The 11991-nt window shown below is 39.3% G+C and overlaps 1 protein-coding gene across 4 annotated transcripts in view; it reads right to left on the bottom strand.

Annotated features, from left to right (window-relative positions):
- RIPK1 (receptor interacting serine/threonine kinase 1) overlaps nt 1-11991 on the bottom strand; it is a 20652-nt gene that overhangs the window by 2177 nt on the left and 6484 nt on the right. For 3 of the 4 annotated variants that reach the window (XM_009635002.2, XM_035890570.1, XM_035890569.1), the window contains 4 exons: nt 10915-10991; nt 8020-8110; nt 4283-4846; nt 2515-2586 (listed from right to left, as the gene is read on the bottom strand). In XM_009635002.2, coding sequence (XP_009633297.1) covers nt 2515-2586; nt 4283-4846; nt 8020-8110; nt 10915-10991 — 804 coding nt within the window. The remainder of the gene's footprint in view (nt 1-2514; nt 2587-4282; nt 4847-8019; nt 8111-10914; nt 10992-11991) is intronic. The other variant, XM_035890568.1, reaches the window with a different exon arrangement.

Here is an 11991-nt window from a genome sequence, read left to right as displayed (position 1 = left end):
CTTTACTTGAAAGCGCTTTTCGTTTAAATCCTAAAGTCCCTTCTTCCTCTCTGTTTTACTTTTCATAGACCTAAGTTCAGGTTCACAGTTATGACTTCAAAGCTCTGTGAGGCTACAGAAAATAATTTCTAGTTGCTTATAACGTTTCTATACTCCATGTTATACTATACCATGCTGTCCTGATGGCACCTCTCTGTTTCACAAGGTGTTTCATCCCTGCTATCTAGGAGTATATTCTTCAGTTGTGCACTGTGATTCACTATGAAAATAGATACTACTTGCCCAGTGTTAATTTCAACATGATTTCTCTATTTTTTTTTTAATTTTTTCCCCTATTCTGTACCTTTGGTTCTAAGGCAAGACTAGAATGTTTTCTGAGATACCTTACCAAAACCCCCTACTCCTTTATATCACTATGAAAATAGATACTACTTGCCCAGTGTTGATTTCAACATGATTTCTCTATTTATTTTTTTTTAATTTTTTCCCCTGTTCTGTACTTTTGGTTCTAAGGAGAGACTAGAATGTTTTCTGAGATACCTTACCAAACCCCCTACTCCTTTATTTTAAGGCCTGAATCTTCAGGAATAAAAGTAGTTGTGTATATGCACTGATTGCACAGTTAAATTGTGTGAACCTCTGGCAGCTTGCATCTGTGGCTTACTGTATGTGAGTAGTTAAACACCTCATTTGGTGTCTTTTGCTTACAGTTGTCTGATTTCCACACTTAACATGAAACTAAGTAACTATTCTAGTCATGTTAGGTGACGTCAATTTTTTTATTCTCAACAATAATTTCTGAACTACATTTGGATAATCATAGAATTGTTTAGGTTGGAAAAGACCTTTAAGATCATCAAGTCCAACCATTAACCTAACCCTGCCATCCCACCACTAAACCATGTCCCTAAGCACCTCATCTATCCTTCTTTTAAATACCTCCAGGGGTGGGGACTCGACCACTTCCCTGGGCAGCCCATTCCAGAGCCTGACAACCCTTTCTGTGAAGAAATTTTTCCTAATGTCCAACCTAAACCTAAACTGGTGCAACTTCAGACCATTTCCCCTCGTCCTACTGTCCGTTACCAGGGAGAAGAGGCCGACCCCCACCTGGCTACAGCCTCCTGTCAGGCAGCTGTAGAGGGGGATAAGGTCTCCCCTGAGCCTCCTCTTCTCCAGACTAAACAACCCCAGTTCCCTCAGCCGCTCCTTGTAAGACTTGTGCTCCAGACCCCTCACCAGCTTGGTTGCTCTCCTCTGGACATGTTCCAGCAATGCAACATCTTTCCTGTAGTGAGGGCCCCCAAACTGAACACAGTATTTGACAATCATCCATTAATGTTCTAACTCTAGTTCAAATTGTGAATATCCCAACCTGGGTCTAAAATTGAAGTACAGATACTTAAAATGATAGACCAAGCTTGGTATTCAGTCACCCAAAATGATGGTTAGATGCACAAACATCCTTGTTACACGCTCAATTGCAATGTGAAGTGTGGAAATCTACAGTCATGTATGAAAATCTGACTAAATGCATTTAATATTTGTTAACCTGAAACTGCTAGTCAGAAATGCTTATATGTATGCATTATTAGTTTCTAGAAGTTCCACAAAAGGAATGCATTTTATCATGTCTCAAAATATTATGATTTCTGTATCCTTTCCTTTCCTTTTGAGGTGAAGGACCCAGGAAATACATAATGTATCTTATGTTTGCTGTTTTCTTATCTGGTAACAAAATGAGTGTAGCACAAGATATGAGAACATGTACAAATGCTTTGTCAATATTAACAGTAAATGTTACTGTGCTTATAAATCTCCTTTCCCAAGCCTCTATGCTTTGCTTGCTTGTCACATTTGGGTCATCAGCTAAAGACTCTAGGGCTTACAGAAACCTGCTCTTTCAAGTTTTCTTTATAAGTGTAAACCACTTACAAACTGGACAAGCCTTGGAAGGGTTAATTAAAGAGTTCAGGGTGCCTCAAGCAACACAACTTGAATACAGCATATATTAACAACTCCTGAAGGACAAGACAGAATTTCAGGGCTTTAAGACAGTTGAACTGTAGAGACCTGTGCCCCAAGGAAGGCTGATCAGCACGAAGGCTGCAGCTAGAAATTTGTATTAAAACTCCAGAGCAAGAAAGGACAGGCGTCCCAAATGCATGTGTGGTTCAGGAGTTGGGTGCAGTCACAGCAACTTAACCTTCAGTCTAAGAAAGTGACGGGTGTAGGTGTACAGGAGAGCTTACAATGCCTTTATGCTTTTAAAAGTTCTTTTACGTAAAAGATGAAGTTGTCCTTGATCTATCAAATACACGTTTAACGGCATGTACAGCTCCTGCTAGAGAGAGGAATTAGTTTTGCACACTGGTACTGATGACTTCAGCTATGGTTAGAGGTATTAAGCAGAAACATAAATTATTTCAAGATCCTGAAGTGTTTTGCTTTACTAATCAGGATGCAATGCGTGGCCCGCTGACTACCAGGACAGATGAAGGCTATGGCACTTACCTGTGCTTACTCTGGATTCAGGAGGACAATAGTTAAAAGTTCCCCTTGTGAAAGAAGTGGAATCCTTGTTACCTAAACAAAGAAGGAAAACAAAAAAAAAAAGTCAAAAGTACTATGTAAATAAAAAAGCAAATGTACTTAAAAACGACTGCCATATTTGTAACAGGATGAGTACATAGTTTGTGCTCTTAAATACAAAGACATGAGAAGCTTTCTAATTAACAGGATTGTATCTCCTCAAATTGCTTTAACTAGCACTGTGACCTTATAGTAGTTTTGCTCAGTGACTAATAGCCTTAACCATCCTTGGATCCCAGTGAGGGCAATGGGCTTCCACGTGGGTGTATGGATACCTGGCAGTGTGGGATCACAGCACACCACAGTTATGGACTGAGCTGCATCGTATCAAGGATTCAAACTGGAAAATTCTAAACTCCCAAAAGTGTTCCTACTGCTTACTGCAGAGACTGACTGCAGTTTGTATTAGCAGGCTGCCTGTGACCAGCTCAAGCAACGGCATGGGACAGCACTGCATCTTCTGCCAGCGGCAGTAATGTCCCGCAGAGATGTAACTTCCTCCCCAGGGCAGCAACCAATTTGGATCCCCACAGATGAGCTCTGCAACTCATGATGAGGCAGTGAGTGACTGGGTTATGGTCACCCGACAAGTCAGTTGGAAAAGCTGCAATGCAGCTCTTCTGCATCTCAGTGTGATATCTGCCACACTATTGCATGCAGCCTCCCTATAATAACTGTTTTCTTTTCTTCTTTCAAATGGAAGACTTGACTTTATTAGTGATGTCCCTGCCTTCTGACATGACAGCTCTCAGATTCATTTCAGTAAATAAACTCACATAAACAACTAATCACAGCCTACGCATAAATAATTTAACAGAATAACACCTTTGTGGCATTCTGCCTGTAAACACCTAGACAACCTTGATTTTCTTGTGAGATGCCTAGAAAAGAATGCCACACTAAAAATATCCAGTATTTAGTAGGATCAGGCTAACGTATGCTACCTGCAGTGCCTAAAAGTTACATCTTACAGGCCTCTAGTTACCATTTATTTATACTTTTTGCCAATGCTCAGTGTTCTCTTCCTTCTTTGTCTCCATACCTTTCTACTCCACAGCTCACCAGCAAATACCGACAGAAGGTCCCCGTCAGCACCAGGCAGAGCTCTCTGGAGAAACCAGTTATGAGCCTTAGTTCCTTGTTGGCTCCTTGAGCTCAGGAGTCTCTTATCTTGCTGCAAATCAAGCCAAAAATACCCATCTACTTTCTGAAATGCTACAAATGTTGTTTATGCACAAGCAGAACTTGTGGTACGAATGTTACATTTTTTGAAAGTCAAAAGTTTTCCTTTGCTTGCCTAGCATGACTGGTAGCAGCTCTTGGTTTTGGTAGCTGCTGCAGCAGCATCTGCTGTCTGCTATTACTTGGCTGGTAGCTGAAGCGTTAGGCATTGGGTCAGATGCTCCTCTATTACACTGAGGCTTTAGCAACGATTCACTTGAAGTTAATAGCCTGAAATCAGTGAAAGCAGCATAATGAAGTCAAAGCTACAGTGTTTTAGTGACCTGAATTAACTTCAAGTAAACAAAGAAAACTTCATGAAATAAATTCACCCTTGCTATATTGTAGATCAGCTGTTAGCAATCAGCAGGTTGTTGTTACATCAACTACAAGACACCCCTCCCCACTTAATTCTTAGAGAACAAGTGTGTCTTTAGAAACACAGGGGTTGGGGGAGGAGGATTCTCACCCGTACTTGTGTCTGCATTCTTTGGATACCAGTTTACGTTGGTCTGTGGCTGCAGGTTTGGGCCAGATTCAGGCACAGGAGGCTTACTTAGGCTAAAGGTACTGGCTGAACACAATCCATAGAGACCCTCCGTGTTTCCTGTTAGAATGCTGTTAGGGTGTGGCCCATAACAAATATCTACAATTCCCCGGTTTGGTGTGGTTGCAGCCGGCTGTGGCCAAAAATATAGATTAGTGTTTGATCCTGTTTTTTCAGCTCTTGGATACAGTTCACTCCACTGAGGAGTAGGAGGTGACTTTGCAAATGGATCATAGGAAACTCTTCGTCTCCTTTCTTCCTCTCTCATTTCAGGGGTGTATACTACAGGTGGAACTGCTTTATCCATCCGGTTCCCGAACGCATGGTAGTTGTATTCACACTGAAGTTTTCTTTCTAGATTATCAGGGGATGTAAATGAGGTCTCGCAGCTCTCAACAGGCTGGTTCTCGTGGGAGGCAACAAACAGGGCTTCATTAACCTGACTGGTCATGGGACCTTGAGAGCTGTGTAGAGAATTAGGCTGATCTGAAAGGGAGGAAAATAAATACTTGAAATGCATCCAAGTGCAAGTATATAACTTGTTGTGATGACACTAGCATCTATTAATTTACCTTTAGTATTACAGTAATATATAAAAGGTGAAAATATAACATTACTTCCAGCATAATCTGTGCTTTATTTTATAGAATGCTTTTATTGAGAAGTATTACAGATTTTTATCTAGGAAGTACAGGGTTGTTTAAGCTATCAGTGTCAGAATCTCACTTACTCAAGTGGTATCAGAATTCACTGCATACTCTACTTCTATTGACATCAAGTTCTCAACCACTGAAACAAACAGTTCCTGGAGGCATTTGTAGGGTCTGATTTAATAGTGTGTCTCCACTGGCATTAACTGGTGTTTAATCAGTACAAAACTGGAGTGTAACAGGATGGAAAATAACACTGCTGTAATAGGTGTTACTTCAACAGCGCAAATGATTTGTCATTAAAGTCATGTTTGCAAATGATTATGTAAAATATCGTGTCTGGGTATTTTCTGATGAATCCTTTTTGTCTAGTTTATACTTCATAGTCCCAAAGAATAAATTTTTACAACTAACGTCTACCAGATAAAATAGTCTGTGTCATCTACATCTTTCAAGGGAATTCTTGGTATCAAAGGAAGATCTACTTCAGTCTTGAACTAGATTGAGTTATCATCTGGATCATGCTGCAGCACTCCAAGACTAAACAAGAATGTGAAAATCTGCTTGTTACTACTTGTTTTCTAGGGGTAGGACTAGAGATGCTTTTTTAAAAAGTTCTGAAAGCTTCACAGTTGTCTAGAAAACCCTGTACATTGCCTAAAGCAAGAGAGTTTTACAGACCACTGTAAAATTGGAATTAAGTGCATGTACGTGCTTCTATTTAGCTTAGATAATGCCAGTGAACTGGTGGGTTTTAAGTATATAACTTGTTGTGATGACACTAGCATCTATTAATTTACCTTTAGTATTACAGTAATATATAAAAGGTGAAAATATAACATTACTTCCAGCATAATCTGTGCTTTATTTTATAGAATGCTTTTATTGAGAAGTATTACAGATTTTTATCTAGGAAGTACAGGGTTGTTTAAGCTATCAGTGTCAGAATCTCACTTACTCAAGTGGTATCAGAATTCACTGCATACTCTACTTCTATTGACATCAAGTTCTCAACCACTGAAACAAACAGTTCCTGGAGGCATTTGTAGGGTCTGATTTAATAGTGTGTCTCCACTGGCATTAACTGGTGTTTAATCAGTACAAAACTGGAGTGTAACAGGATGGAAAATAACACTGCTGTAATAGGTGTTACTTCAACAGCGCAAATGATTTGTCATTAAAGTCATGTTTGCAAATGATTATGTAAAATATCGTGTCTGGGTATTTTCTGATGAATCCTTTTTGTCTAGTTTATACTTCATAGTCCCAAAGAATAAATTTTTACAACTAACGCCTACCAGATAAAATAGTCTGTGTCATCTACATCTTTCAAGGGAATTCTTGGTATCAAAGGAAGATCTACTTCAGTCTTGAACTAGATTGAGTTATCATCTGGATCATGCTGCAGCACTCCAAGACTAAACAAGAATGTGAAAATCTGCTTGTTACTACTTGTTTTCTAGGGGTAGGACTAGAGATGCTTTTTTAAAAAGTTCTGAAAGCTTCACAGTTGTCTAGAAAACCCTGTACATTGCCTAAAGCAAGAGAGTTTTACAGACCACTGTAAAATTGGAATTAAGTGCATGTACGTGCTTCTATTTAGCTTAGATAATGCCAGTGAACTGGTGGGGTGTTTTTTTTTTTTTTTCCTTTTTTCCAAATTGCATTAATTCAGTTGGTTTTAGGCAGGTCCAAAAGTAGTTCCTTTTGATGGCTGTATACTAGTACGCCTTCAGTCTGACTTGCTCTGCTTCTTTTGTTACTGCTGCTAGAGAGGGAGTGGGAGGAATAAGCTAACACAGAAACAACCTCATCAAAAGTGAAAACTATTAGCAATTCAATATTAGCATAAACTATATGGCATACATTCCCTAGGGCAAGCTTGAGATGTATGAACAGATCCTGTGGGTTATCTTTCACTACCAGTGTCTGAGTAATGCCCATTGACTGGAGAAAAAAAATCCTGACTTTGACAGGCTGTCAAGATAGTATCTTTCTGCAGTGTAGGTTCACAATAAAGCCTTTTGTGTTTAAAACACAAGAGCATCGGTAATATGCTGCAGTCATACACGATTATTTCTGCTAGGAAAATGTAATTATACTAATTTAAAAATATAGCAGTGGGCTGCCCTACTAAGTCCATCAGTTCTACCGAAGAACAGTTATGGCAAACCTAGCTTTGGGCAAGATTTGTTAGTTGCACCTTGCAGCTTAACATTATTCATTTAATAATGTCTTTCAAATGGTGTGCGCAAACTTAGCAGGATTTTGTTGTTACTGAATTTGCTATTGTTGCTTGTAAATCAGTGTTGCAAATATGATCCTATATCATTTGCCATTAAGAAACTTTGGTAAAAGAATTCCAGATACGCTATTACACTGTAACGCTATTACAACTGTAACTGTATCATCACATATTAGTGAGATAGCTCTATGAAACCATGAAACATGCAAATCATCCAAGATTGGATAGAAAAGATGAGAGAAAGGAGACTAAATTCATCTATTAGTGCTCCTCAGCTAGATTCCATAGAAAGCAAGACTATAAACCAAGGAATATGTTATAATTATGCGTCCTGGTTGCGTTCAGAGCATTCATAAGAAAGGCTGGAGTGGGAAACAGGAAAGTCTTCATGAAATTAAAATCTACAGACCAAGCAGTTGGCATGACTAAAAGGATGGAAAGAAAGATCAAGTATGAAAAGTGATTATCAGAGCGGCCGTTGAAAAGTATACTGTTAAACAAAATTTTCGGCATGGGAGAGGAAAGCAGAAGAATGTAAAATTAAATGGGTTCCAACTGTAGATTGTGAAAAACTCGAAAAAGTGTGACTTTTCAGAGCCTGGGATCAAACTTAATCTTTTTCAATGATTACAATTCTCTCTGAAGCACTGAACAATTGAGTCTCTTCATAACCCCTTAACGGTAAGATTCCTCACTTTGTACATGTACACAACTTTATCTTGGGCAGAATACACAGAATGATGGTGTGCTAGTAAGTGACTTACCTACTTGACCATTACTGGCATCTTCTGCTACAGCATCTATTTGAAGGGATTGCATCCTGTTCAGCAGTTCGTTTGACTCGGGCCACATTTCCTGCACATAAGAAAGAACAAAGGATCAAGTCGTAAGCAAAATCTCAACCAAAGGGAGTACCTGTAGAATAGGAAACAGCACAGCTTCACAGTGAAGTGACCCAAATGAACAGGTTCTGTGAACCTGTGGGAAGAGATCCCATACTCTTACAGAGAGCACAGCCTGACAGAAAATACCCATTGCTTTGCTACAGACAGGCAAAGTCTTTTCTTCAATGAAGGGAGGAAGGACTGCAATGCAACTGCAGTATGCAATACTCTGAGTTGGCCAAACAGTACCCTTGCCTACATGAGTATGAGCTTAATCCAGACAGTGGTTTTAGGTTATCTGTCTTGTACTTGATAGCTAGACTTTGCAGGAAATCTTGGTGAGAGGATGCTGCTGAGATAAAGGTAGCAAACATGCATCCTGTTTTGTGGATCTATATTTAGTAAGTATATTCATCACCAGGGAAGAGGTGAGGAAGAAGATTTACATTCAGGTACGGCCACATTGACTTTTATGAAGAGTATTAGGAAAAAGGAGTTCAGAGCAAGTCTTCAGAAAGACGCAGTACCACTTCTTTTCTGCAAACCCTCATCCTCACTTCACTAGAGTGAAGACAAAATCCATTCCTGTTCTATTATTCTGATGTTCCTATTATTGAGATCTCACTGGAGTTAACTTTTTTTTTTTTTACCTGGAGAAATTTTTTCTGAATTTCCCCCAGTGCTTCTTACTTGTAAAATAATTTCTAAAAGTGGGGGTTTTTTGTTAGTTTTTTATTTTTTTTCATTAAACCCAAGAAGTACTTTCACAGATTAAAAATCAACAACTATTATTTTTTCCCCAAAAAATCTGCTTCCCTTCCAAAAGCAAAAGATGACATTCTGAAGCACGTTACAACCTTAGGTCCTTAGATTTCACTTGAGTAACTGAACTGCTTGAGCAGGGTAGGGGGAGGGGATTGGACTAGATGACCCCCAGAGGTCCCCTCCAACCTCAACCATTCTGCGATTCTGTGGTCCTTTTAGTCAGGAGGCTCTGAGCTCTGCTTCCACGATTGCTAGTAGTGGAAAAAAAACCCAAACACAAAGGCAATGCCCAAACTCTCTAACTCAAGACGCTACTGAAGCTGTACTAGTAGTTCAGCACATTGACTTGCCCTGTATGCTGTATTAACATTCTGTGTCCTGGTCAGATGGATGCTTTCCTTCCTGAGAAAGTAATAGACTCATGGCCCATTTTCTAAATAGTCCTTTGGTCCCTATGATTGGAGATGTATGTTTGCAGAGAGCTAATGCAGCTAGTATAATTGGCCGTGATCCTGATTTGGGGCTGCTATCGTAAATTAGACGTATATACTTCACATTGTGAGTTAGTTTGGTCAAATCAGTCCATGAAATTTGTTTCATCAGTTTCATTTTGCAAAACTCCTATTGCTTTTTTGAACAGTCACTGGTGCTTCATAAACATCACATGTTCTCTGAACCAGAAACTTTCACTTCCACAATTGCAGACTTGGTGACAGAGGGAAGGACTTTAAAGAAAACTGCAAATGAATGGTTTCACAAAGGAAGTTGTTTTTCTTTTCTTAGTTAAAGTAACTGGTTATGTACTCTTCTGAGCCTCACTTTACTGCAAAGATTAAACCCCTAATGGCAAGAGTTCTCACTGATAGCTGTCAGTACTAGTGAAGTGAGTAAATTGATAAAACCTGTGATAAAAATGTTCCATAATCAGCCCAATTGTTCGAGAAGTTTTCATCCTCTTACTTTCAGTCAGGAAATCATTCTTTGTATTATAATTTATAAACTTACAGCCAGAAAAGTAAGAGAAACCAGTGTGGACACTCAGGAAAAACATCTGATTTCAAATTTTCCCTGTTGATATTACTGGGGTATAGCTTCCTTGTCTCAAGCAGGCTGAGACTCATTAGCCACTGCCTGAAGGCAGGACAAAAATTACCAAGAATTTACAGAGGTTCTTTATACTTACTCTAAATTGGATTCTGCCACTTCTGAATCTCTATGAATAACATTTTATTTCATGAGTGAGACTTACTGTGTATATGAGGAGCTCTTGTGAAGTATTATCATAGAATCAGAGTGTCACTGACAAGTTGCATCAGGGGAGGTTTAGATTAGATATTAGGAAAAAATTTTTCACTGAAAGAGTGGTCAAACATTGGAACAGGCTGCCCAGAGAGGTGGTGGAGTCACTACCCTCAGAGGTGTTCAAAAACCATGTAGACATGGCACTTGGGGACGTGGTTTAGTAGGCATTGTGGTGTTGGGTTGACAGCTGGACTTGATGATCTTGGAGGTCTTTTCCAACCTTAATGATTCTATGACGTACCCTTTTGACCGTATTGACTGGTCCTCCTAGTTTGGTGTCACCTGCACACCTTACAAGAGTACACTCCATCACTTCCCTGAGGTCACTGATAAAGGCGTAAACCAGGGAAGGTCCCAGTACAGTAGACCCCTGCACTACTGCAGTGGTTACTGGTCTCCAGGTGAAGCAGGACCATTAACCGCTCTGAGACTCACAATCCAACTTGTTTTCATTTGCCACTCCCAGCAGTAACATCTGAACTTGGTTACAAGAGTATTTTGGGAGACAGTGTTGAAAATCTTCCTAAAGTTGAGGTAAATGACATGTGCTGCTCTCCCCTCATTCACAAATCCAGACATTTTATCACAGAAGGAAATCAGGTCGGTCAAGCATGATCAGTCTCAAAGTGGCAGAACCTGACCATAACTGGGGTTGGGGAGAGGGGATGTGGGGAACTGACCCTTTAGAATGCTTAGAAAGTTACTCACTTTTAACTTCTTCAGATCATCTTCAATATTTTTTCCTAGATTTTGACAGTAAAATGGCTTGTATCTTTGATAGATTTCTGCAAAAAGAAAAGAACTAAGTGGTTTTCAATGGAAAATAAGTGATTTATACTGTTAACAATATTGACGGACAAGGATTGAATAAAGACTCGTGTGAAGTCAGAAAAAGGAAAAATTATAAATACATTTGGAATCTGTTCACATGGCTCATTTAACCTTGATGTAGTAACAAAACCAAGATGATTTCTACGGGTTTTTTTGCTGTTGTATTGCTTTTTAGGGTGAAAGCTCTCTGTCAGTGACCTGTCACTGACATCTCCTTGACTTGACTGGCCAAAAGATTGGTTGCCACATTTTAAGAAATAAGATACATTCAGTTCCGTTCAGCTATTTGATAAACAACTAGCCTGTCTGCTAAAGATGGAATTACTGAAATAATCTGCTAACATGGTAAATATCAGTATTTTGCATATGGGAAAATTAGAAGCTAAGACCCAGTGCAAGCATAAACTGAATCCATTAGCAGTAGATAATGCAGGTTAAATGTGCAAATAGTAGATGGGTTCCTCTTGGTATACAAATGTCCTCTGGGTATTTACGTACATGCCTGTTGTGTATGAAGCTCTTGGTGCCCCTGTCTAAATCCAAATCTCTGTTTCCTGATATGCGTAGGGGTTTTTTTGTGGTGTTTGGTTTGTTTTTTTTTTTTTTCTTTTTGTTGTACCTCCATTTCCTGATAATGTGTAGGGTTTTTTTGTGGTGTTTGGTTTTTGGATTTTTTGCTTGTTGTTGTTTTGGGGTTTTTTGGGGGTTGTGTGTTCGGGTTTTTTTGGCACTACATACTGAAGCAGAAAGAAGAGACAGGAGGAGATAAAGAATTTTGACTTATTTGCTGAATGCTTTTAGTCTCTTTCCCAGACCGTTCAGTCAAGAGTGTTTTGGGATCTGACCAGACAAAAGGATGATTAGCTAGCTAAAGGCTGTTTGCATTGCTCATGGAAGGCTAAACAGGGAAAGCTTTTGAAGCTAATCTCAATAGGGTATTTTCTCGGTCATACC

The sequence above is a fragment of the Egretta garzetta genome, unplaced genomic scaffold (assembly GCF_000687185.1).
Source record: "Egretta garzetta isolate BGI_Z169 unplaced genomic scaffold, ASM68718v1 scaffold283, whole genome shotgun sequence".
In the NCBI taxonomy this organism is placed as follows: Eukaryota; Metazoa; Chordata; class Aves; order Pelecaniformes; family Ardeidae; genus Egretta; species Egretta garzetta.
Note: the sequence above shows the minus strand (reverse complement) of the source record. Positions and strands in the feature narration are given on the sequence as shown.